Source organism: Ochotona princeps, chromosome 18, assembly GCF_030435755.1.
Source record: "Ochotona princeps isolate mOchPri1 chromosome 18, mOchPri1.hap1, whole genome shotgun sequence".
Taxonomy (NCBI): domain Eukaryota; kingdom Metazoa; phylum Chordata; class Mammalia; order Lagomorpha; family Ochotonidae; genus Ochotona; species Ochotona princeps.
Genome location: NC_080849.1, coordinates 46524666 through 46547729, shown reverse-complemented (window position 1 = coordinate 46547729; position 23064 = coordinate 46524666). Strand labels below are relative to the sequence as shown.

At 41.4% G+C, this 23064-nt stretch overlaps 1 protein-coding gene across 1 annotated transcript in view; it reads left to right on the top strand.

The window, feature by feature from the left end:
- The window catches only part of L3MBTL4 (L3MBTL histone methyl-lysine binding protein 4), a 391255-nt gene that overhangs the window by 191154 nt on the left and 177037 nt on the right, over window positions 1–23064 (top strand). Inside the window, exon 13 of the mRNA XM_058677030.1 lies at window positions 12141–12255. Coding sequence (XP_058533013.1) covers window positions 12141–12255 — 115 coding nt within the window. The remainder of the gene's footprint in view (window positions 1–12140; window positions 12256–23064) is intronic.

Sequence of the window (23064 nt, the reverse complement as noted above, 5' to 3'; positions counted from 1 at the left end):
ATTTCTCATCTATGAAGTATGTAGATTTCTTTTGTATTTTTGAGTAATCTTAGGATCATTCTTTCAAATTCTTTTTCAGGTATTTAATAAATCTCTTTGTCTTCACATTCTGTTATATTCTTTTTTCGGGAGTTTTATCATTTTGCTTTCAGTCTTCCTGCATTTCCATGTTTATTTTTTGGCATCTAAGGAGAGAGGCACCCTGTTCCAGTAGCCAGTGGCAGGCCTGACAGAGGTCAATCAGTGCTCTGCCCTGACAAGCTAAGTCCAGCACATTAGTGGCATGAGGGGAGTGCAGAAATGTACCCTTGCTTCATGGAGCTGTATTGAAAACCTACCCTCACCAACTCTCCAGACCAGTCATGGGGTCTGTGGGCCTTAGCAGCCTCCACTAATACTTTTTCTTAATTTAATAATCTTACTTAGTTGTTTAGGGTACAAAGGGTCAAGGGCTACAGGAAAGTGGGTAATACCATTGTTTCCACACTAATATCATCATTTTTCCCCCTGTATCTGGGGTCAGGGGAGAAACAAAGGGAAAAGCCCCACCCAGCCTCCTTCCCATCCCAGGTCCCTGAAGCAGTTTTGATAGTTTAACAGTTCTGAATTGCTGACAATCTCACCATTTCAATCGCAATGAAATCTATTTAGAATCTACTGGCTGACCTAGTCTCTTCATGGTTGGGGTTTTGAGAGCAGCAGTTCAGTTGGAGGGATCTCCGAAGAAACTTCATCTGAGGTGATTCCAGACCTGATTCTTGTGTGTACTTTCCAGTACAGGGTTTGGCACAGTCCATCACTCCAATCATCTTATGCACATGCTGGTCGTTGCAATTACTGGGTCAGTTCTGTTTCCAGCCCTGTCTTCCATGCGAACCGATGGGTGTTGCAGTCCAGCCGGATCCTCCTGCCCACTTCATACTCGGCCCTCACACAAACCACTGGGAAATGCAGCCTAGTTGGGGTGACTCCCCATAATCCCCACCAGGCCTGCCCCCTACCCTGGTTCTGATGCTTGCCAGTATGTACCGCAGACTGCCTCAGTCTGTCCCACATCCCATTTAGATCTCGTACATGTCAATGGGCATTGAAGCCTAGTTCAACCCAACCAACCTACTATCCAGTCCACAAACATACTGGCGGGTGCCTTTCTGTCCAGCCACCCCTGCCCCTGTCCTGGTGTTTGTACTCTCCAATGGGAGTGGTAACCCTGAGGGAGGTGCCCACTATCTCCCTACTAGGCTATTCCCACTCCCGGATTATGCACTCTTCAGGTGGTTCTGGAGTTTAATTTGACAGATTAAGCTCCCAGTGCCAGCCTATACCAGCTGATGCTGCAGCAAAGCCCAACCCTCACCCACTCTAACTTTTGCTTGCATCTGTCGGAACAGTCAACCCAACCTGGCCCTTCCCTGATCTTGCTCACATGAGGCCCACAGGTGCTGTAGCCCTGCCTGGTCTGGTCTGCCCGCATCCCAACTCACGCTTTCCAGTGGGAGTGATTGTCCAGCAGGGGAGCCCACATTCCCCCTGCCAACTCTGCCCCTCCCCCCCGGTTCTCACATGTGCTGTTCGGGCACAGCAGCCACATCTGGTACAGCTCATTCCACCTTGGCATTCCATAATGTGCACTGGTTTGTGTCGCAACCAAACCCAGCCTGACCCACACTCTATTCTGGTGCTCAGATTCACCAGCAGGTGATATGAATGGTTCATCCTGGTCCGCCCCCCACCTATACCAAATGTATGCCATTGGGTGTCTTTCTCTGGCCTGGTTTGGGTTGCTCCCTATTGTGCTTTTTGAGCTCACCTGTAGGGACTGTGTCCCAGCAGAGGAGTTTCCAAGCTCCTCCATCAGAACCTCTGCTTATGCCAGATCTTGCACATATGGGTGGTTTCATAGGTCAGCCCTCATTGCTGGCCTTCAATCCATTCCAGTTCTTGATGTTGGATGTTTCAGCCCAGCCAAGGCTTAGCCATACCCAGACACTGCTCACACATGGCTCAGTAGTAGAAAAGACCTAGCCTAGTCTGTCCTACATCTACCCTGGTTCTCATGAGCACCAGATGGTGCTGGAGTCTAACCCGGCCTGGTGCGCCCAGCCCCAGTTCACACATGTGTCAAGAGCGACTGTAGCCATATCCAGACCACAACGCAGCCCCTACTGTGGCCCCGGCCTCTCCCATGGAAACCTCAACCTAGGAAGGGTGTACTTTCACAGCTCCCCATCCAGCTCTATTCCCAGCCCTAGATTATGTGCATGCCAGTGGTCGCTCTGCCCAGTTGTCTTAGTCCCTCACCTGTCTCAGCCTTTGCCTTTGATGCTGTAGCCTAGTATCCCTGGCTCATGCAGACCGGTTGGTGTAAGAGCCTAGTTCAGCATGACCTGTGCTCCATCCTGATTCCTGTTCTTCCTTGTGAGTTAAGGTTTGCTTAGCCCTACCCAGTCTGCCCACTTCTGGTTGCAGCCTGGTCCACCCCACATCCTATTTTAGGATGCATGTTCAGGTGCTGCTGCCTTGACCTGCCCTGACTATTGTCGTTTCCTTTACCTCTGTAAGTGATGGCAGGTGCCATGGCCACACCTAGCTCAGCCTATCACCACCCCAGCTTGTGATCTAACCTGTGGGACTTGATTTCCACAAGGTTGGGCCCACACTTCCCCCACAGAGTTTACTCCTGGTTCGAGTTCTCTCTCGTGCTGGTTAGTGTCTTGACCCTGCCAAGTGTGACCAGTCCACTATTCCACCACCCAGTCAGGTATTGGTACCTAGCCTGCCAGACATGCCCCCATCCATAGCTTTGGTGAGGACTGGTGTGTGGCAGTCAGTGATGCTCTATGCTAACAGACTATCTCAGGACTCCCATGTGGGTTGATGAATCAGTCTGGCTCAAATAGATCTTATGGGCTCTCCCCTCCAAACCATCAGGTCTCATCTCAGTCCCCACACTTGCAAGTAAGTTTCATGACCCTGTTACTGGGAATCACCTAAAATTCATCTCTCACCTACACTAACAGTGTCCTTATTTACAGGCGTCCCTAGGCATCAATACATACCCTAAAAACCCCAGAGTTTGCTGCTGGGTGGCCAGCAGGCAGAGCCTGGCACCACTTGGTGCACTGGCGGCCAAAAGCCAAGGACTTGGTCACTGCCTTTCGGCAGTGGCTTTTGCCTGAGTCCCCAGCATTGGTTCCAGCCCAGCAGTGGCACCTCCCACAGCCATCGCACTGTCGGGAGCTGCTTTTGCCCCCAACCCCAAGGCCCGAACCCCCCCTAATGCTTTTAAAATGGTATTTTTTCTCAGGTGGCTGCCAGGTGTCTTGATGAGGGGAGGGAAAGAAAGCAATGTGTTGTGCCTTCTAGAAGAGCACTCTGCCTCCCGCTTGCAATGGAGGTCAGACTCAGGGTCGGCAGCACTGCAGGGTCCTAGTTTCTGCTCCCCATGCAGGAAGCCTGGAGCTTTGGGGCTGCTGCTTCCTCCTACCTCCCGCTGAGTGGATGGCATCTCCACCAACCAGCTCTGGGACTTGCTTGCAGTGTTTGGTTAGTTTCTGTCCCCATTGCTCCTCTGAATTTTTCTTTTTTGTGTAGACTTCCTGCTACAAACTTCTCTCTAAGTGTCCCATGGGTACAGTGTTCTTCCCCTGTTCTTCTGGTGGCTTCCCATCGTCAACATCAATATATCTTTTCCCTATTCAGCCTTTTTTCAACTTTGAATAAATCTTTCAACAGTGTCCTACTCAGACCATAAGTTTTGTGGTCTCTGGATAGAGCTAACTTTTCTTTGCTTTTCTGACTGATTGCCCTTAATATTCTAATTTGGAAATACTGCTCTTTTTTTAATTGCAAATGGCTCAAGTCCTCTTTAAGCTGGTGGTGTATACATAGGCAGGACTGAAGTGGCAATGCAGGATTTCAGGACCAGTTGAGAGTATGTGTGGAGATAATTCCCATCAGGAGGGCATCATCGTGAAAGTAAGGTCCAAGGCACATCTTGGTGAATCACCATGAAGGAAGCAGCCTTGAAATTAACAACACAAGAATTACTGTTTGGCATTGTTATGAAGTTTTCTGATTCAGCACTTCAGCATTGTAAACCTATTGGTAGAGCTGTGGTGTTGCATGCCATAGCAGAGCTATGGCACTGTGTACAGTAGCAAAAGTATAGGACCTTGTGTCATGGCAGAGCTATGGTGTCCTGTATGTTAGTTATAGCACAAACTCACATTTAAATGATTTGTCCTCCTCTTGCTTATGCAAGATGTTTGTATTCCTGAGGGTTACCTGCAGCTACTTAATGTGAGACCATGGGGCCTAGAATGTGGTTTCTCTGAGGTCTAACTCTGCTGAATATTTCAAGATTTCCTACCAAGAACGAAGACCCTGGGGACTCCATTCAAAATCTAGTGTTGTTATTTCTTGTAGAAATTTTATGGAGAAAATACATAGGAAAACCAATTATATTTGTTCCAACAGTGACCATATAAATAGACAGGAAAACTTACAATTATGATTGGACACAATTAGAATTGAATGTCTTCTGCAGCAGGTCTCCAATCCGGTTTTCCTCGGATTTCTTTTCTTAAAAAGTTCAAACAGGGCTCTAACTTTTTAAAGAGTGAAGTTACCCTTGATGGCTTTAGATGGAACTGTACACTTAACAGCAAATTCGTTGATGAACTACTCTGTTGCCATGGTGACACCCTTAGACCATTGGAAGAATTTTACCAAAAAACACCCTCAGCAAGTAATCTAGCATGTGTGGCTTAAAAATGCAGATTTCCACAACCATTCCTCAACCCCCTACTGAAAGAGAATTTTGAAAAAACACTGACCTAGGAAATAAATTTCAGCAGTGGGCTTTCCAAAAGTACTGGAAAACATCTAATTTTCTTATTAATGCTTAAAAGTTTTTTCTTTTTTCCTGTAATGCTATGGGAATAGACGAGAAGAAAATTTGTGAAGGGATTGCCAGGAAAGGGGCATGAGATAGCTTGCATGAGTGAATGTGGAAACAGTGGTGGGGCTGGCAGGCTCCATAGCAGATGTGGGGAGTAGGGTCTCAGAGTCACTGTGTCTTCATTCCTGTCTCTTAAGCCTCTCATTTTAAGATGGAGTAGTTGTTTCTCCTCTCCTTCCTGCTGCCTTCCTCTCTATCGTTGCCTTCACAGATAGCACATTGGTCCCATGTGGAACTGAGTTGAATGTGGAAAACTATAGGTAATTCTTAGCTGTATCTTTGCATTATTCTAAGTGTTTTAATTTCATTTTTTTATTTTAAAATGTATTTTATCTCTGCTGTACTGTTCCTGTGGAATTTTCGGTTATTCTCACAGTTCGTGTTCTTGCACGATTCTTTCAGGAAGCTCTCCCCAGCTTGTTTCTTATGATCTTAGCAGATCTTCTAGCTTCTCTGGGGTTGCCATTCATCACCAATTAAAATGGATCACACTGATTGTTAACTAATATATATATTACAGTGGTGCCTGACATGTATAACCGTACCGACAAAGAACATAGCCTATGGTCTCCAGCACTCTTGCCTGTAGAGCTGTTTTTAAAATATATATGTTTATTCTGACCCAGCACAGTGATCTAACGGCTAAAGTCCTGGCCTTGAGCTCACCGGGTTCCCAAATGGGTGCCGGTTCTAATCCTGGCAGCCCCACTTCCCATCCAGCATGTTCAAAGCGAGGACTTAAACTGCTAGGCCACCGTACCAGGCCCAAACTAAGAGTTTTAAAAAGTCTTGTATTTTTTCAAGTTATTTTATCAGTTCTCAGGGGTGTTCTCTCCAGCAGGCCCCATGACCACTGAAGTGTGTTCTTCTGCAGCAGAAATACTGGAGACAAACTGGTGGTGAGGGATGTCCCTTTATTTGAAAGAAGTTACAAGCTTAAGCAGGGTAGTAAAAAGGGGACAGGCAGTAGGGCAGTTCCAACGGTACTCCCATCCAACAATGACATTGTGACTGGCTAGTAGGTATATCTTTCTCTCTGGACACTCCAGTGAAGTTATAGGTCAGGAAGCACAGGAAACTGTGTCTCAGGGCAAACATGTTACATGATGAAAAACAGGATTAATGTAACACTTGACTTCCTAGAGTTGTTTACCAAGGAAGTCCTAGCACAATTGCTTAGAGAGACAGAAGAATGGGGTGCAGTCCGCCGCTCTTGCTGCATGCCAGTAAACAGCCTTGTTGGGGTCTTGGTTAGCCGAGACTCCTGTCAGGAACACGGGGACACAGTGTGCTGTGTGTCTATGGCCTGCCACATGGGCTAAGCAGGCAGAGATCCAGGGGCAATCTCCCACAAGCAGTCAGTAATAATTATCAGCATGTTTAATGTTAATACCATTGAGAAACATTGTTGTCTTTTTAAGGAAAAGAACTTGAGACAGTGGTTTGTGTTGTGACCTGATCTCCATTTTGAAATTAATCAACTCAAGAACAAGGACATGGTGCATATTTACCTTCTGCAAAAACAACCTGACTATATGAAATACAATGCTGGATATGATTTGGTTTTCAAAATGATTGCTTTCCAAAAGAACTCTTTGTAAATGTCCCTAAAATGTCAATCTCCTCTATTAACTTGACCATCTGGTTAGAATTTTTTAAATTGGATTTTTACTCCAGAGATATGAAGATCCAAAGATACAAAAATATCTTTCATGAAGGATGTATATGGGTATAGAGTTTAATTATATATTTCTAGTTTAAACAGCCCATCACAGCAGGGGATCATATCATTGGTGCAGGAGGGACTATTTTTATTTCACAGGATTTCATTCTAAGTAATTAAAATTACTAATTCAAATATTCAGAAGTTTTTGCATCAAACTAAAATTATAAATTCTGCTTTCACATGGAATTTTTGAAAGGTGCACAGCCTTTGAAATAACAATTTCATATTTCTTAATCAACATGAGAGGAAAATGTTTAATAGACTACATAAATACTTTGCACGCAGTATCGGAAAAAAAAAAAAGAAGAAGAGATGTTATCCTTTGACTTTGACTTGTAAACCCAGCTCCACAGTGGGCTTCCCAACATGATAGCTCTAATTGAGTACTCTGTCTTCTTGAAACAGGACTCGCTTTATGTTGTTTGGCCTGTTTTGTTTGGGCTAAGAGACAGATTTCTTGCTTCTGAAATGTAAAGAAGCGCATTGCAAATCTAAAAGAAGTGCATTGAAATCAGAAAATTGGAAATGGTCCTGTCTCTTCTTGTTCCAGAATACAGACTTGGACAAACTTCCCTGTGCTCATAGAGCCAAAACAGTAGACTTCGTTCCGTGAAGGAGAAGCCGCTTTGCCTTCCAGTTCTCATATGTGACTCTGTTTCTCAGGGTAGTGAGAGCCTGCAACATCACTCCACGTAAATACAGAAAAAGTGCATAAAAGCCACATTGGAGACAACACCTCAATTCAGAAATATTAAAGACTGTTTTTCTAGGTATAACTTATGACTGATAAAATATGCAGACGTAAAGGGTTTTCAAAAGGTATAATCATTTTATAACTGTCACCCCAATGATAATCATACTGGTTTCCTGGATGCTCTTGTGCAACTGTACTGCTCTCTGCCACTTCCCCGCCAACGGGACCGGATTTCTGTTGTCTCTGGAGTCACAGTGTGTGTGTGTGTGGTGGGGGGGTCTGCCACTTTACTCAGCGTGCTGTTGCTTGACTCCAAGTTTGTGTTGAATGCTTGCTGCTTTGTATTTCTATCTAGTATTCATTTGATGGATATGCCATACTAGGTTGTGAATAGATACCCAACTGATGTAGATGGATTTGGGTTGTTTTCAAGTTTTTTAAATTAATGATAAAATTGCAGAGAATACTTTTTTTCAGATTGTTTTTTTTTTCCATTTTATTTTATTGTCTTTGCTACGAGACACAGGATGGATGCAAGTTTAATTATGTAAATGAAAGTGGCAAGACATTTTTTTCTTTGGTTATACAATTTTACATTCATAATGACATTGATATATTTTCTGGGAACCCAGTGGCTTCATCAATAACTGATCTTGTCAATCTTTTTTTTTGTAAGATTTATTTTTTTATTTGAAAGGCAGAATTACAGAGACAGGAAGATGCACACATATACACACACACACAGAAAGAGAAGAGAGAGAACCTTCCATCTGCTGGTTAACTCCCCAAATGGCTGTGACAGCTGGAGCTAGGCAGGTCAAAAGCCAGGAGCCAGCAGCTTCTTCAGGGTCTTCCAAGTGGATAGAAGTGACTCAAGAACTTGAGTCATCTTATGTTGATTTCCAAGGCATATTAGCAGGGAGCAGCCAACACTCCACTTGCCACCAGTATGGGATGCTGGCACAACAGATGGAGGCTTACCTTACGGTGCCATGGCGCAGGCCATCAGTCACTTAACTTACTGTGCCATGGCGCTGGCCATCAGTCACTTAACTTCATGCATTTCAGCGGTGGTGCATTTTTTCCTCAAGTGTCTTACAAGTTTTCCACCCTTTTTGATTGGATCATTTGGGAAGTCTTTTGTCAGATAAATATACTGTTGATGCCATGTCTTTATCTTTTTGTAATGAATTTGAAAAACAAGTTTTTGATTGTAGTTTAAGTGGAATCTTATAGTGTATTCTTTTTTTGGTAATGCTTTCTGTGTGATAACATACTTGACTATCCCACTATCACATAGATTATATTTTGAGTTTTCTTCTTTGGTCTTATAACTTTAGTTTTATCTTTAAGTCAATGGTTCTTTTCAAAGTACTCGTATGATACAGAAGTCCACATGCGCATGTCCAGCTGTCCTAGCACTATTTTTTGAAGAGACTTTCCTTTCTCTACTGAATGTTTGTCGTGACTGTTGGAAACCGTTTAACTGTGTACATGAGTAAATATAAGTAAATAGGCCAATATAAACACATATGTGTGTGTGTCAATTTATGTATACTATTATGTTGTACTAATATATTTGTCTATCCTTAGCTAGTATAGCAGTCCTCATTAAGTAGCCCTTTTGAATAATTCCAGAATTCAAATAGTATAATTATTGCAGCTTTACTAATTTTTTTAAGCTTACTGATTTCTTCTCTGATAATTAGCATTTCTGTGTAATGTTATAAACAGCATACCAGTAATACAGAAACATCTTAGTTGGGACTATAATGAATTTATAGAACAATCTGGGAAGAAATGACATCTTAATAATAATGCTGAGTCTTCCAGCATGCGGGCATGCTAATTCTCCATTTATGTGTGGCATGCTCAAGTTCTGTTAGGAATGTTTTGTAGTTTTCATTGTGTAGGTGTTGTGCATTTTTCTAGATATTTTGGCAGGTTCCTCATGCTTTCTTAACTACAATTTTAAATAGAATTTTAAAAAAATTCTGCTTGTTTGATGTCAGAATATAAGAAGGAAATAGTTTAATGTTGACTTTGAATGTTATAATATTGCTAAATTCTAGTGATTAAATTTTTTAGATATCTTATGATTTTTTATACCTGAGACTATAATAAAGTTTTATATCTAAGATATTTTGTAATTTTAGACCTTTTATTTTTTCTCTTGCCTTATTGCATTGCATCAAAATCTTGCATAGAAGTTGTAAGTATGGATTATTTTTGCCTCACCCCTGATTTTAGGGATACCATTTAATAAAATCATTTAGTATCATATAAATGTGAGCTTTATATAAATGTCCTTTTCAAATCAAAGAAATTTCCTCCTAGCTCTTAGTTTAATATTATTGTTTATTGTCATGGAATGGGTTTTGTCTAATCTTTTTCCTGGGTCTACTGAAATTGTTGCGTTCTTCTGGTTAAAACAGGAAGGGCCAGGGCAGGCTGAACCCAGGAGTGCAGGCTCCAGCCATGTCTCCCATGGGTGGCAGGGACTCAAGTGCTTGAACAGTCGTCTTCTCACGTGCACCAGCAAGGAGTACAAGGAGCCAAGACTTGTTACCCCAAACAGTGGTTAATTCCTGGGTCACCATACCTGTCCCAAATGTTAGTAACACATCTTGTATTACTTGTTCTTCAGGTTAATAATTCCCATCTGTTTCCATGTTCACTCATCCATTTTCTTGCAATCTGCTGTTAAGCCCAGCCAGACACTTTTTATTTCTGACATTGTGTTTTTGAGTTGTAAAATTTCCATTTGCTTCTCTTTTATTGTCTGCATATCCAAACTGGGACTCAAGAAGATGATTTTTCCTTTTAGTCCTTGAGCATATTTTAACGGCTAATACATACTCCTTATCTGTTGATTACAACACGAACAGATAACTGTATTACCTAAGATTGTTTCTATTGACTGCTTTGTTCAGTTTAAATGTGGCTCATAATCACTGCATATTTATTTGTATGATGCAGTTTGATTGCTTGCAGGACATTATCAATGGTAGAGTATATAGTTAAACTATGTTGTCTCAAGAAGGATAGAGCTAGACATATGGGCAGTCGTTTATAGGGCTTATCTGGGGTAGTTTCAGGGTATGGTTCATTCCCCTACACTTTGGACTTTTTGGTGCTTCAATCAAATTATCAAGGTGTTATCGAGGTCTCTCTTCTCTTCTAGTGATGTATGACCTCTGACACCTTTATTTCTGTCTGAGCTCCATATCAAGTTGTTCTGTGCTTGGCTTCCTGAAGACGTTCCTTGCACATGTACAGTCCAGTCCTTGGCCCCAAGGTCTTGTGCATAGTTCTCCATAGACTGGGGGCCACTGATTTGCTCTGTCTTGTCTGCTGCTCTGTCCTTTAATTACATCTGCTTCATCCATTCTGAGTTGCAGTCTAGGCACAACTTCTCAGCACAGCCTAACTGCATTATTTATGTTTCCCTTTGCATGCTACAATCTTGAAATTGTGTTTAGACTGACATTAAAGGATTCATCCAAGATATCCATTGCTTAGCGATTGCATTTCTGAGCTGCCCTTTGTCCAAAATCTATAAATAGCTGCTGCATGAATTTTATACAGTTTTGTGCTTGTTACTGTGAAAGGGTATTCTGTTATAGGCAGAAGTGGAAGTTTATAAAATGTATTGTTGAGGGCCCGATGCAGTGGCTCAGTTGGTTGATCCTCTGCCTGCACACTCCGGGATCCCATGTAGGTGCCAGTTCATGCCCCACCTGCTCCACTACTCATCCAGATCTCTGCTTGTGGCCTGGGAAGGTAATGGAGAATGGCCCAGGGCTCTGGAACCCTGCACCCATGTGGGGAATCCAGAGGAGGCTCCTGGCTTCTGGCTTCAGATAGGCTTAGCTGAGGCTGAGCTTAATGTGTCCACCTCTCTAGTAGCATATTTTGCCCTCGGTATTTGGTGCATTTCGTCTTTCCTGATTTGTGGAGATTTAGCAACTTACTCCTTTATGCATTTTCTCCCAATACAAGGATTATATTGATGCCATGTTTGTGACTCTCTTTTTGATGACAAGGCTGCCATGGTTTTTGCAGTGGCTCCCAGGACCATAACTCAGGAAGTGTGTGTCCTCTCAACATCATTATAGTATTTACCTTAGTTAAAAAAACAGATTGTTTTAACCCTTGAAATTCTAATAAATAGCTGGAAAAATTATAATTACCAATCTCTAACATTTCCTAGAAAACCTTGTTTTCAAGGAAAAAGTTTGATGGCTACATTAGTTGAATGTGTAGGTTTTGAATACTTTCTGAGCTGTTAGACGTGATTAATAAAATTTTAACCTGGTGCTGATGCAGTGGCTCAATAGATTAATTCCCCAACTATAAGTGCTGGCACTCCATGTGGACAACAGTTTGTTTCTGGGCCACTCCACTTCCAAAGCAGCTCCTTGCTAATTTCCTGAGAAATCAGCAGAGGATGACTCAATGCCTTTGGCCACTGCACCCTTTGGAGAGACATAAAAGAAACTCTTGGCTCCTGGCTTTGAATCTTATCAGCTGTGGCTGTTGCAGTCATTTGGGGAATGAACCAATGGATGGAAGATGTCTTTCTCTCTCTCTGCTTTCTATAAAATCTGCCTTTCAAGTACAAGTAATTATTTAAAAATAAAATAACATTTTTACCTGAGCTTCAGAGATCTGTTTTCAAGTGTTTGATGCAGAGACTATGGAAGCTAAATACTTGGATTTATTAAATACTAATAATCTAAAACTCACTTTCACAGGTTCATTTTGATGGCTGGGACCATAAATACGACTACTGGATAGATGCTGACAGCCCTGACATCCATCCTGTCGGGTGGTGTGACGTGACTGGGCACCCACTGGAAGTGCCGTGCCGTGAGTATTTTACTCTGGTTTTGATTTTTAGAGGCTCAGTCTGAATTTCAGCCTGAGGTTGCTCACTCATGTTATTTCAAAGCTAAATATCAGTAGGTGAACTAATTAATCATCACTACAGCCACACCGAAAGCCAGTTATTCACAATTAAGCATCAAAGGGCATGCTTTATATAAATAAATGTAATAATCACTGTAAATTATTTTGATGGTGTTTTCTAAAGGAATCTTCATTTTCTACATTTTAGTTTGGAAAACTGAGCCAGCATTCTAAATCCATCTAATTTTCGTCATTGCTTTAGCTAAAATCAGCTTTATCTTTTTTTTTTTCGGTTAGATTTTGCTTTATACACTAAAATACAAAAATATTTTAAGACAAAAAACATTTAAAATACTTTAAATTTTAGTCGTTAAAAACCCTATTTGACTGGTATCTTCGTTGTAGCTGCCTTTCTGGCTACTTAATAAGCACTCTGAATTCTAATGTGCCTTGAACCAAAATACCTTATTCTTTTGTCTGAAGGAGCGCTCTGATCTGATTAGGCTGACATGACTAATAGCTAGTTGCAGACATAAGTGCAAGTATTCATTCTTATGTTTGTTTTGTTCGCTCTGTGCTTCTTTTTCTCTTCCTCTGACTTACAGGGTTGAAACCAGAATGTTATTCGGTCAATGAGGATGTTGTACATTGAGCCAGCCTGATAATGCTGGGTCAAGCTTATGCCTAAAAAAAGACTAACTACAACTGGCAAGAATTGCTTAACATGCTGTGAAAGTGAGAAGAAACCGACTCACTATCAGACAAATTATTTTTACATTGTGCCCCTTCCTCAAACTAAATCAGTTGAATGCAGGTCCATATAGAACTTTGAGGTGTTTCTTGGCATGTTCAGTATCTAAAATATAGATAATACAAAGCATGGAAGACTGTATTTGGCACTGTGTGTGTGTGGGGGGGAGGTGCGCAGATTCCAGATAGCAAAAGGTACCAGCATTTTTACTCTCTACCTTCCTCTGAGCCCACTTTAATTCTCCCTGATTCCACACTCTAGGCATGACAGAGGCTTTTACCCTTCCCTTGAAGTTAACCACCTGTTCTGGCTCACTCGCAAATATGCAGCACCCATCCAGTTAGCTTTCATACCTAGTAATGATGGTAATTACAGTAGGGCTGGCTCTCACTCTTCTCCCACTCCCTTGTCAATTTGCCCACCTCATTTATTTACACATTCTTTCATAATGTCCCAAAGTCCGGGGTAGTCCCTACCTGCTTTCTAAGTTTGTTCTCCCTGTGGAGTCGTTCAAGGCCCTACTCCCTCCTTGTCCGTTCTGCAATCCACACATCCCGTCTGTCACCTCCTCCTGCTATGTCTTCCTTTGACCAGGGTTTATCTTGGGATCCCATTCTCCTTCTCAATGGCACTCCGTTGTTTTGAGCTTTCTCATCAGAGTTACAAACGAATATGGTCTTCAGTATGCCAGTGGGTGCTACTGGTCTTCTCTGTGTCCCTAGGATAGATCTACCAGTGCAAATTAGAGAGGAGCCACAGCCTAGTGGCTAAAAATCTGAAAGCTGGCATCAGTCCGTATGTGTGGATTTGAACCTCAAATTTACTGTTTTCTTGGTTTTGTACCTTTATGTTCAGTGTTCTCATCTACAAAATAGAGATAGTATCTGTATCTGTCTTACAAATGTATAATGATGAAGTAAGGTCACTGTTTATGTAGCACTCAAAAAGGCACCTGGCCCACAATAATATGCTCAGTTGCTTTCAGCTGCAATCTGATGTGATATCCTGGAGATTTTCATTTTTACATTAAACTGTGTGAGTTGTTAATCGTTCCAAATTTGAAATTGAGCTAAAATTAATGTATTTGGAGTTTTCCAAATTCTATAATTCAGAATTTTCTTAAGCGGCATGACTTCAGCGTGTCTCACAATGCTACAAGATTCTAACTTTGTATGCCCACATTCAGCTAAATAGAAACTCTAGAGTTTGTGTCGGTGGGACAGCTTCTAATTGGCTGGCTTCTGTTGCTTATTGCTTTCCATTATCTTGTGTTCGCTTTTTGTTTTAAATTTGTTTGTTGAGACTAATCATCATTAATATGGCTTACCATAGATTGCTTGATTAGCCTATACTCATGATTATGTAGACTTGTATCAATATTTATTTCTTACTGGTTTTTAATTACCTAGACTTTCAACATCTGTGGTTATGGTTTGCTTTGTGTTGACCATGCCCCTAACATTAAAGCAAATACATGTGTGTTTGGACATATATGTGCATCCATATCATCCTACTCCAAAATCACTCCTGTCTTTTAATTGTATGTTCCACTGAATACTTTTTACTAATGGAGAGTAGAAACAAATCTCTTTTTTCTAGATATTCAGGCAAAATGAGGTTAGAGGGTTTGACACTGATCACTGCCATAGTAATCCTGTAATCATGACTGTCTTTTCCCATTTCTTTTTAAATAGTCTGAGTACAACCCCAAAATCACTGTCACCAATTTTAGAACTTGTCATGGCACCGAGCGTCTCTAGGCTGTAGAGTTCTTAGCATGTACACAAGATTCCTCACAATTTATACTTTATATCCATGCCTCAAATTCCAACGTTTTTCTCTGAAATTCTTTCATGTGCACCAAACAGATATACTCCCAAGGTGTTGAAGACAGTGTCATAGCTTCCTTCTATGGCAGTTGTACCCCTCAGTTGGTGTCAAACACTTTTGGGGTAAGGAACTGGCAAGGCACACTTCCTCTGCAACAAAATGGCTTAGCATCTTGACTCTGTTTAACATGTATTCTAAGAATAATACCTGTGCAACCATTTATGAGTACTATTTTCAGTTAAAGCATAGATCATGTAATTCATATAATTGAAGCTAAGCTTTTCTTACTGTGTTGTTACATATACTGTGATCACATATCAGAACAAGTATAGCTTTGCAATTAATCCATGAAGTAAACATTTGTCATAAATGAACAGTTAAAGTTATTTATACAACATTAATTTTTAGATATTTTCACTTTCATATCTTTTGCATTCTGTTTTGTTGTCATTGTCATTTATGTATTTGTATAGCTTAACAGGTATCTTTGGTATTTTCTTATACTAAGCTGACTTATTGATCAAACACTGTTTAAAGTTTAAACAATGTTTAAAGTTTAGAGACCAAGAATGTTATGGATTATCCAGTCTAGTCCATCATTTTTTAGTACTAGAACTGACTTGAAATTTATCTGTTTTTTATTAATTTACATCAGTGAATTTTTACAAAAACTATCTCAGTAAGTTCCCTGCTAGTGATGTTCAATGACAGTAAGAAAAATCAAATAATCTATGAGATAGGCAATTTTTTTTGTTACTCACATGTGATTTATGTTGTATAATTTCACTTCTCATGTATTTGTAACTAGTATTATAGCAGTTTTCTTAAAACTAAGGGAAGGAATGCATGACGCACACATTTACCTATAATACATTATAGATGTTGAAGTTATATTTCATTCCAGTGAACTTTCACGTTATGTCTGAATATGCTACAGTTTACAAATGTATGAAATAGAATAAAATCACACAGCTGCTTATTGACGAGTAAAAGCTAAATCTAGGAGATGAATGTGAATATGAGAAGATTATAGAACTTTTCCTTACATGGTAACATGAGTGCTGATAGGTTCCCTCTGGCCTGGTTGGGCCCACACATCACTTCCAGTCCAGGCAGGGGCTTCTGGGTATTGTAGTCCCTCAGCCTGATTGCATCAGCTAATCTCCCCTCCCATCTGCCTTCCTCCTGTAGGCTGCCTTCCCCTACCAGCCTGAGCCTTATGTGAGAACATGATTTGTTAGTTTTACTGGAAAACCGTTCATGGTAGCCTCCTCCTCAGTGAAATCAAAACTGAACATGAAACATTTGTCACTGCTGAACTCTCAAGATCTTACCATCATACTGTGGGTTTCCTGAATTTCTTTTTTTTTTTTTAAGATTTTTTATTTTGAATGGAAAGCAGGTTTACATAAAGAAGATGAGGAAGAAGGAGATCTTCCATCTGCTGGTTCACTCTTTAAATGGCTGCGACAGCCAGAGCTGAGCTAACTTGAAGCCAGGAGCTTTTTGCTGGTCTTCTATTTGGATGCAAGGTCCCAAGGCTTTGGACCATCCTGCATTGCTTTCCCAGGCCATAAGTAGAGAACTGGATGGGAAGCAGAGCAGCCAGGACAAGAACTGGCACCCATATGGGATACCAAGACTCGGAGGTGGAGGATTAATCAGTTGAGCCATTGTACCAACATTCCTCCCCCTGCCCCACCACCACCACCACCAAATGTTCTTAAAAAGCTATCAGAACATCAAAACCTAGAAACTATGCCACCTTGGTCATCCTACTGGATTGGCTTTGGGCGGTCTTTTTAGTTCTGTCATCTAGGAAGTGTAATCCCAGTTACATTTGGTTTAAAGCTTCTTTCTATAGAAGTCATTGTTGAATATTTACTGACAGATTGCTGACTCCATTGAACAGTGGGTGTCTGTTTCTTGCTTTAGGAAATTGCAGTTTGAGAAATGAGACTCGGAAATCATAGTATTTAAGCTCCCATTCTGCTCTAACTCTGTGCTGGTGGGTGCTTCCCTTTGCATCTGCAGGATTTCTTTGCAAGCTCATGAGGTTCAACACAAGAGTGACTGCTGTCCTGTTTGGAGCCCGGTGGCTTTCATTGCAGAGCAGGGCTGGGGCAAAGGGCATGGGCACATTTATTTTCCAGGCTATTATTTTTTCTTACTGATCCAGAAAATTAGCAGTTGACTTTATTTCACAAGATAACACAAATAAAATGCTTTTTGTTCCTAGACATTTCTTATAAATAGTGCAGAAATGAGGCGTTTCTCATTGCTAAGTGAATATTCACAAACATTTAGGATGGTTCATTATGCTTAGAATTATTTACACATAAGCTGTGAAGACTCCGTAAACCAAATTAAACTGATAACTAATTCTTTAAAGTTTTTTTTTTTAAAGAAATCTAAATATGCTATGAGCATATCCCCAGTGAAATAAAATTATTCTGAGTTTCTCAGTGGTTTCGTATTGTCCATCAAGTGCACATAGTTCACTTTCACCCCTTAACCTGTGTTCTACCTTTTCTTTGTTTCTATGAGATAAACAGACTTTGTTCTGATCTCCTCTTCCCTCTCTTTCTAGTCTACACAGCTGTATAGCGTCTGTACTCCCAAATTGATCCTGCCAGAGTCTGGGCAGATAAGATGCAGCCCTTTCCACTAACTTGCCAACTCTTGTGGCGAACTCTGTCTAGTCACCTGGAGCTGGATGGTCTTTCCCCCAGGATTTTGTCCTCCTCTATTGTGGTGGTTCACTCTTCTTCCCAGCACTCACCAGCCCTCAGGGATCTCCCGGCTCATGCTCACTGTCCCCATGATGCATGGCACCTGCTAGCCTGTCTGCTCTTCCAGCAGGTCACTCTCTGCTCTTGTCTTACTCAGCATTGTCCACAGTGGCCTTCTTGTCAGGTCTTTACTGTCCCCTCTGCCAGGCATATGCTTGTGCCACAGGTGCTCCCCATGCTCTTACAGCCTGGTTGAGACACCGCCTCCCAGAGATGTGTTCTCTGACCACGTTCCTGACACATAGCCCCTTTCCACTTTTATTTTTCTTCATAACAGCTCTCTAAAGCCAACACGTTAGTTGAAACCTTGTTGCTATGTTCTCACTCCTTCCCTGGTGTTAGTTCTCCATCACCCTGTCCCTGGTACTTTTGGATAACAATGAATGCAGACTCAGAATTCAAGCGAAAGCAAATCAGTGAGTGAATGACCCTGTTAGACCAAGAGCCCCTCTTGAGCAGTGTGTTCCTGAGACATCTTGCAAGTTGTGAATGTGTACCCGCCTGTGCTCCCTGGAGGGTCCTAATCACAGGTGTCCATCTCCCATGCTCTCCAGAGAGGAAGCTACCTCTTCCTGTGGACCCTGATATCTCAGCCATGTCCTCATCCTCCGTATGCATGTTGGGTCCTTAGGGAATGTCCAACTTGTTTTCCCGACTTTCTACATTTTAAAAATAGAATTCTTCTATTTGTATTCTACCTTCCTTGTGTCTATGACTCTTGTCTTAAATGTCTTTTTAGAATTCAGAACTGGAATAAAATACTTGACTACATAGAAATGCTTGTTAATGTGTTAAGCTAGGAATAAAAAAAGAGCTAAGATAAAAGCCTCTCTATTCCCAGTACCTCTAATATGGTAGATACAGGTTGAGACAAAATGAGCATATTTTAATTAACTACAGATTTAGATGCACCACTTGGTAACTAATAGACTTTTCTCACCAGGACACATATTAAACATTTGTTCTGAAGTGACAAAGAATTGACATGCAGTGACAAGAGCTGGTGGTGTGCATAGTAGCCTTGTGGCTGCTGAGTCCTGTAGGGAAAGCCGTGTGACCCATCCTGGGCAGGGAACCTTCATCTCAGGTTAGTTGGCTTCTGGATCTGACATGCACACCTTGCCTCTCAAAGTTGAGAACGATGCTTTTTCAACTTGTGTGTTAAAATAAGCTGCCACGGGAGAGTTGATTGGAATGACTTTCCCTGGAAAGGAGAGACAATGCTGAGCAAGTGTGTCTCCTTAGGAGTAGCCTAAGATGCCTAGGTGTGCAACAGAAAAGAATGGTGAGAACTTGCCAGAGCTCATTCATAGGCAAGGTAAAACCAAACAATGGGCACAGTTGGTTAGAAAAAGATGGCTCTCTGACCCTAATCACCATGTATTTCTTGACTTATCCTAAGCCTGTGGCCTGCACTGCTATGATGTGTGTCTCTCTCCCCACTTCCCTCTGTCCCAGTTGAGGGTCCATCCTGGGAGCAGGCCAGCAGCAGTGTCACTTCTGAGCTTCCAGAAAGAGATGCTGTGTTCTGTTGTACAGCACCAGAAGTACTGATTTGGGTAAGAGAGGAAGAGGGTGGCAGAAATCCAACCCAGATGGCATCATAGTGAATTCTGCAGTGCTCAGAGTTTCCACAGCCCCTGCCACTCACAGTCAGCAGCAACTCACAGCTGAGGGAGGAACTCTTTCTTGGGGGAAAGCCTGAGCCTTGCCTTTCCTGGAAGAGAATCCATGCTGGGCCTGTGGGGATGGCCGGGATTTACGCTTCAAGATGGCATCCAGGATGGTGTCTCTAGCTATGTACTACAGTGCCCAGGCTTCTCTTTGTGTAGCTTTTGTGTCTTCATATCTACCTTGGACTCACCTAGCAACCCTGACAGAACCACTGTGGCTCCTGACTGAGGTATATAGCATTGTGTGGGTCCACTCTGTGTCCTCTATAGACTGGACTCATGAACTTGGTCTATACTGCATCAGCACCCTCTGCTGTCTGCAAGTAGTGTAAAGGATTTTTTTTCTTGCCTGGAGATGTACCACTGCCTCTTGGTGTACCACAGGAAGCAAACAGTGGCTCATTTTGGGCCTCCTTTCCTTTTAGTATTGGTAGATGCTTATTCTAAGTGCTAACCTGAAGGAGGGGAAATGAGAATGGGCGTAAATGTGTGAAAAGGGATCTAGTGTCCACACTTGTATTTTCCTTTCACCTCTTACTTGCTGTATCTTTTTTTTTTCAGTTTGTTTAAGACTTTTATGCTGCCCTCTGTGTCGAGCACAATCTGTCTACTCTTATAACAGATGTCTCCTTTTCACTCTACATAGAGTTCACTTCCAATCTCTCATCTTGGAGAGGCCTTCCATGGCCATATTGTCTAAAGTACAACTTCACCATCCTTCCCATTACACCACTTGATTTTCTCCATAGTGCATATTACAATTTTAATTGTAATTGGTCCCATGATTATGTAGGAAGGCTTCATCAGTAGAAGAATGAGAGCTGTTAGGTTTAGATGCAATTGAAACAGGGATAGAAGAACTTTTAATTTAGACAAAGGGTTTTATAAGGGAAGATGGACTGCTGATGGACTGCTCCCTAGTGGGAGATGGCCTGGGACCACTTCCACATGCTGAGGTGACTACATGAGGGAAATGGCTGCCCAGGTTATACAACACTGAACTTTCTTACAGCTAGTAAGAGGAGAGGTCAGAGGCTCCTTTGTGCGTGGTGTGACTGTACTGCTGGGTGCCCATCAAGGCAGGTGCTGACCCTCTGTACAGAGACAAAGGATGATTTGGCATTCCAAACATTTCTCGATGGGAGTGTCAGCTTGACTTGCACAGGGCTATGGAGTCATTTCCGCTCTGTCCAACCTAGCAATAGCCATGTCTGTGAGTGTTTCTTCAGTCTGACTTCCCAGAAATTTTATCTATATTCACCTTTCTCAGAGTGGTTAGTTACTCATGGCAAATCAACATGCATCTCCAGAGTCCCCCTCCAGTTCTTGTCTGCAACCTTTATGCTACGAGTGAGTTCTTGAGGAGCTGCTCGGGGGTGGTAGGGTCAGGCCTCTTAGGATGGATGTGCGTCCAAACAGCTGCTATGATGGATGAAGGAAATGTTCATAAAAAGAAACTGACAAGTCACAAAATGAGATTTTCTAACTGGCATCCTTGTCTAAATAATTTTGTCATTTTTCCTTAGTTTCATTTGTATTTGAAAGTGATTTTGATGTTTCATTATAAACTCAATTAAATGAAGCATTATTATAAAGTGAAAATATATATTAATAGATTAATAACACAAACTATAATAATATATACAGCCTTTATAATTTATAATAAAGACCTTGAGAGCACTATTAAACATAAGCAAAAAAAGTAGCTTGATAAAAGACATAGCTCATTTTTATTCTTTTTGGTTCATTTCACAACTGTATAAATACAACAGAATGATTTGTAAGTATACCATATGGTCTGGTACATTGTTTATTCTGTTAAATGAGATAAAATAATTAATTTACATTAAGAAGTGAATGATTAATAAAGCTGTGTTTCATGAGAATTTTGAGCTTTGTGGAACTGGAGAAATTTTACTCACCCAAAGATTGGAATTCACCTCGATTATAAAATACGAGCCAGTGCATCTTGGTTGCGATCTGGAACAGTAAATATAATGATGGAAGAAAACCGTTCCCAAGAACAAGTAAGGTTAACTTAGCTAAGTCACAGCACATTTTTAGTTGTGTGCTATTTTAGAGAGAGTTTCATAAGGAATCTTGGTACTACTTGTTCTTCCAGGATACAGCAAGTAAGTAATCAGCAGTTTTAAGAGTCCCTCAGCACTCATTGACTTAATAGACAATTACAGCATATTGTGTTCAAATAAGTTAGCTATTTTAGAAGTCCCTAATTACAGATTTACATGATAGACTTATCAAGAAAAATAATACATTTCAAAATGTACTTACAGTCTTAATGATATTTTCTGTTTTAAATGCTCCTTGTTGAAGTGAATGTCCCACTTCTACCTTCTGTAGGTGTCGTTTATTTTCTCCTAAAACAAGTCTTTGAGTGCTAGAGCTTCTCAGAAGCGTTTAGCAGATCATGTACTCCTCACTGCTGGCAGGCTCATTGTCTGGCAGTCTGTGGTGGAGGGTGACACACAGTGCGATGAGCAGTCCCCCTGCTGGCTTGTCCAGACAGCAGTGGATCGTATCACATAAACGAGACAAAACTTAGTGCAGATTTACAACAGATACAATACACACCGACTAGTAAGTCACCAAGTGACTCAGTTATTGCACAGTACAGCTAAACAGATTCTCATCCTGTCCTGAAACATGACTCCGACCCGGTCTTGGATTTATGGAGGTCAGCATGTGGATACTCAGTGGAGATTCTGAGTTTAAGCAGGACAACTGCGGAATGTGTCTGCTCTGAGCTCTGTAATGCCTTTAAAACATGGGCAAAGGAACTAGACGTGTTATATCCCTGCCTTCGCTCATCTTGCAATGCTAAGGTAACAAACAGCAGCATTAGCAGCTGACCACTGAAAATATTCCCTGTGGAAGGGTAATTCCTCCTCTCAAATACGCCTTTACTGTTAAAAAACAAAAGAACTAACGCTGGTGAGGATGTGGAGGAAGAGGCCTGATGATACTCTGTTGGTAGGAACGCAAAGTAGTGCAAGCCTTCATGAAAACAGGATGGAGGCTTTTCCAAAAGTCAGAGGTGGACCTCACGGCGATGAAGCAGCAACAACACTTGGTACACATTGAAAGCAAAGGAAACTAGTGTGCCCAGAGAGACACTTGCAGTTACAACAGCACAATTCCAGCCAGGATACAGAAACAATCAAGGTGTCCATCATCAGTAGACAGAAAAAGGTACTGGGACCTTAACAGGTACTGGGACAAAGAATTCAGCAGTAACTTTATTTGGCACAATCTTAGAAATTCGTTCATAGTTCTTAATAATATGTATTTCCATGAACATTCTGAAGACTCAGGCTTTCAGACTTTTCGTACTGAAATAAATGCATCTTGCAATTCTGTTTTTCCGTGCACTTTTTGAAGTGTTCTGATACAATGAAATATATCAGGCATTAAAAAGAATGTCTTTTGCATAACATCAATGGAGCTGAAGGATGTTGTGTTAAGTGAAATGCTGTGAAATGTTACGTGAAATGTTGTGTTAAGTCAGACACAGAAAGACAAGTTTTATATTCCCACTTACATATACTAGTAAACATGGAGATCTCAGAAAAATAGAGAAAGGAATACTGGCTCCTTGAACCAGGAAAGGATTGAAAGAGGGGAGGATAGAGAAAGGATGATAAGCTACAAGGGTACAGTTGTATAGCAGAAGTAACTTCTCATGTTCTGTAATATAGAGGGTCAC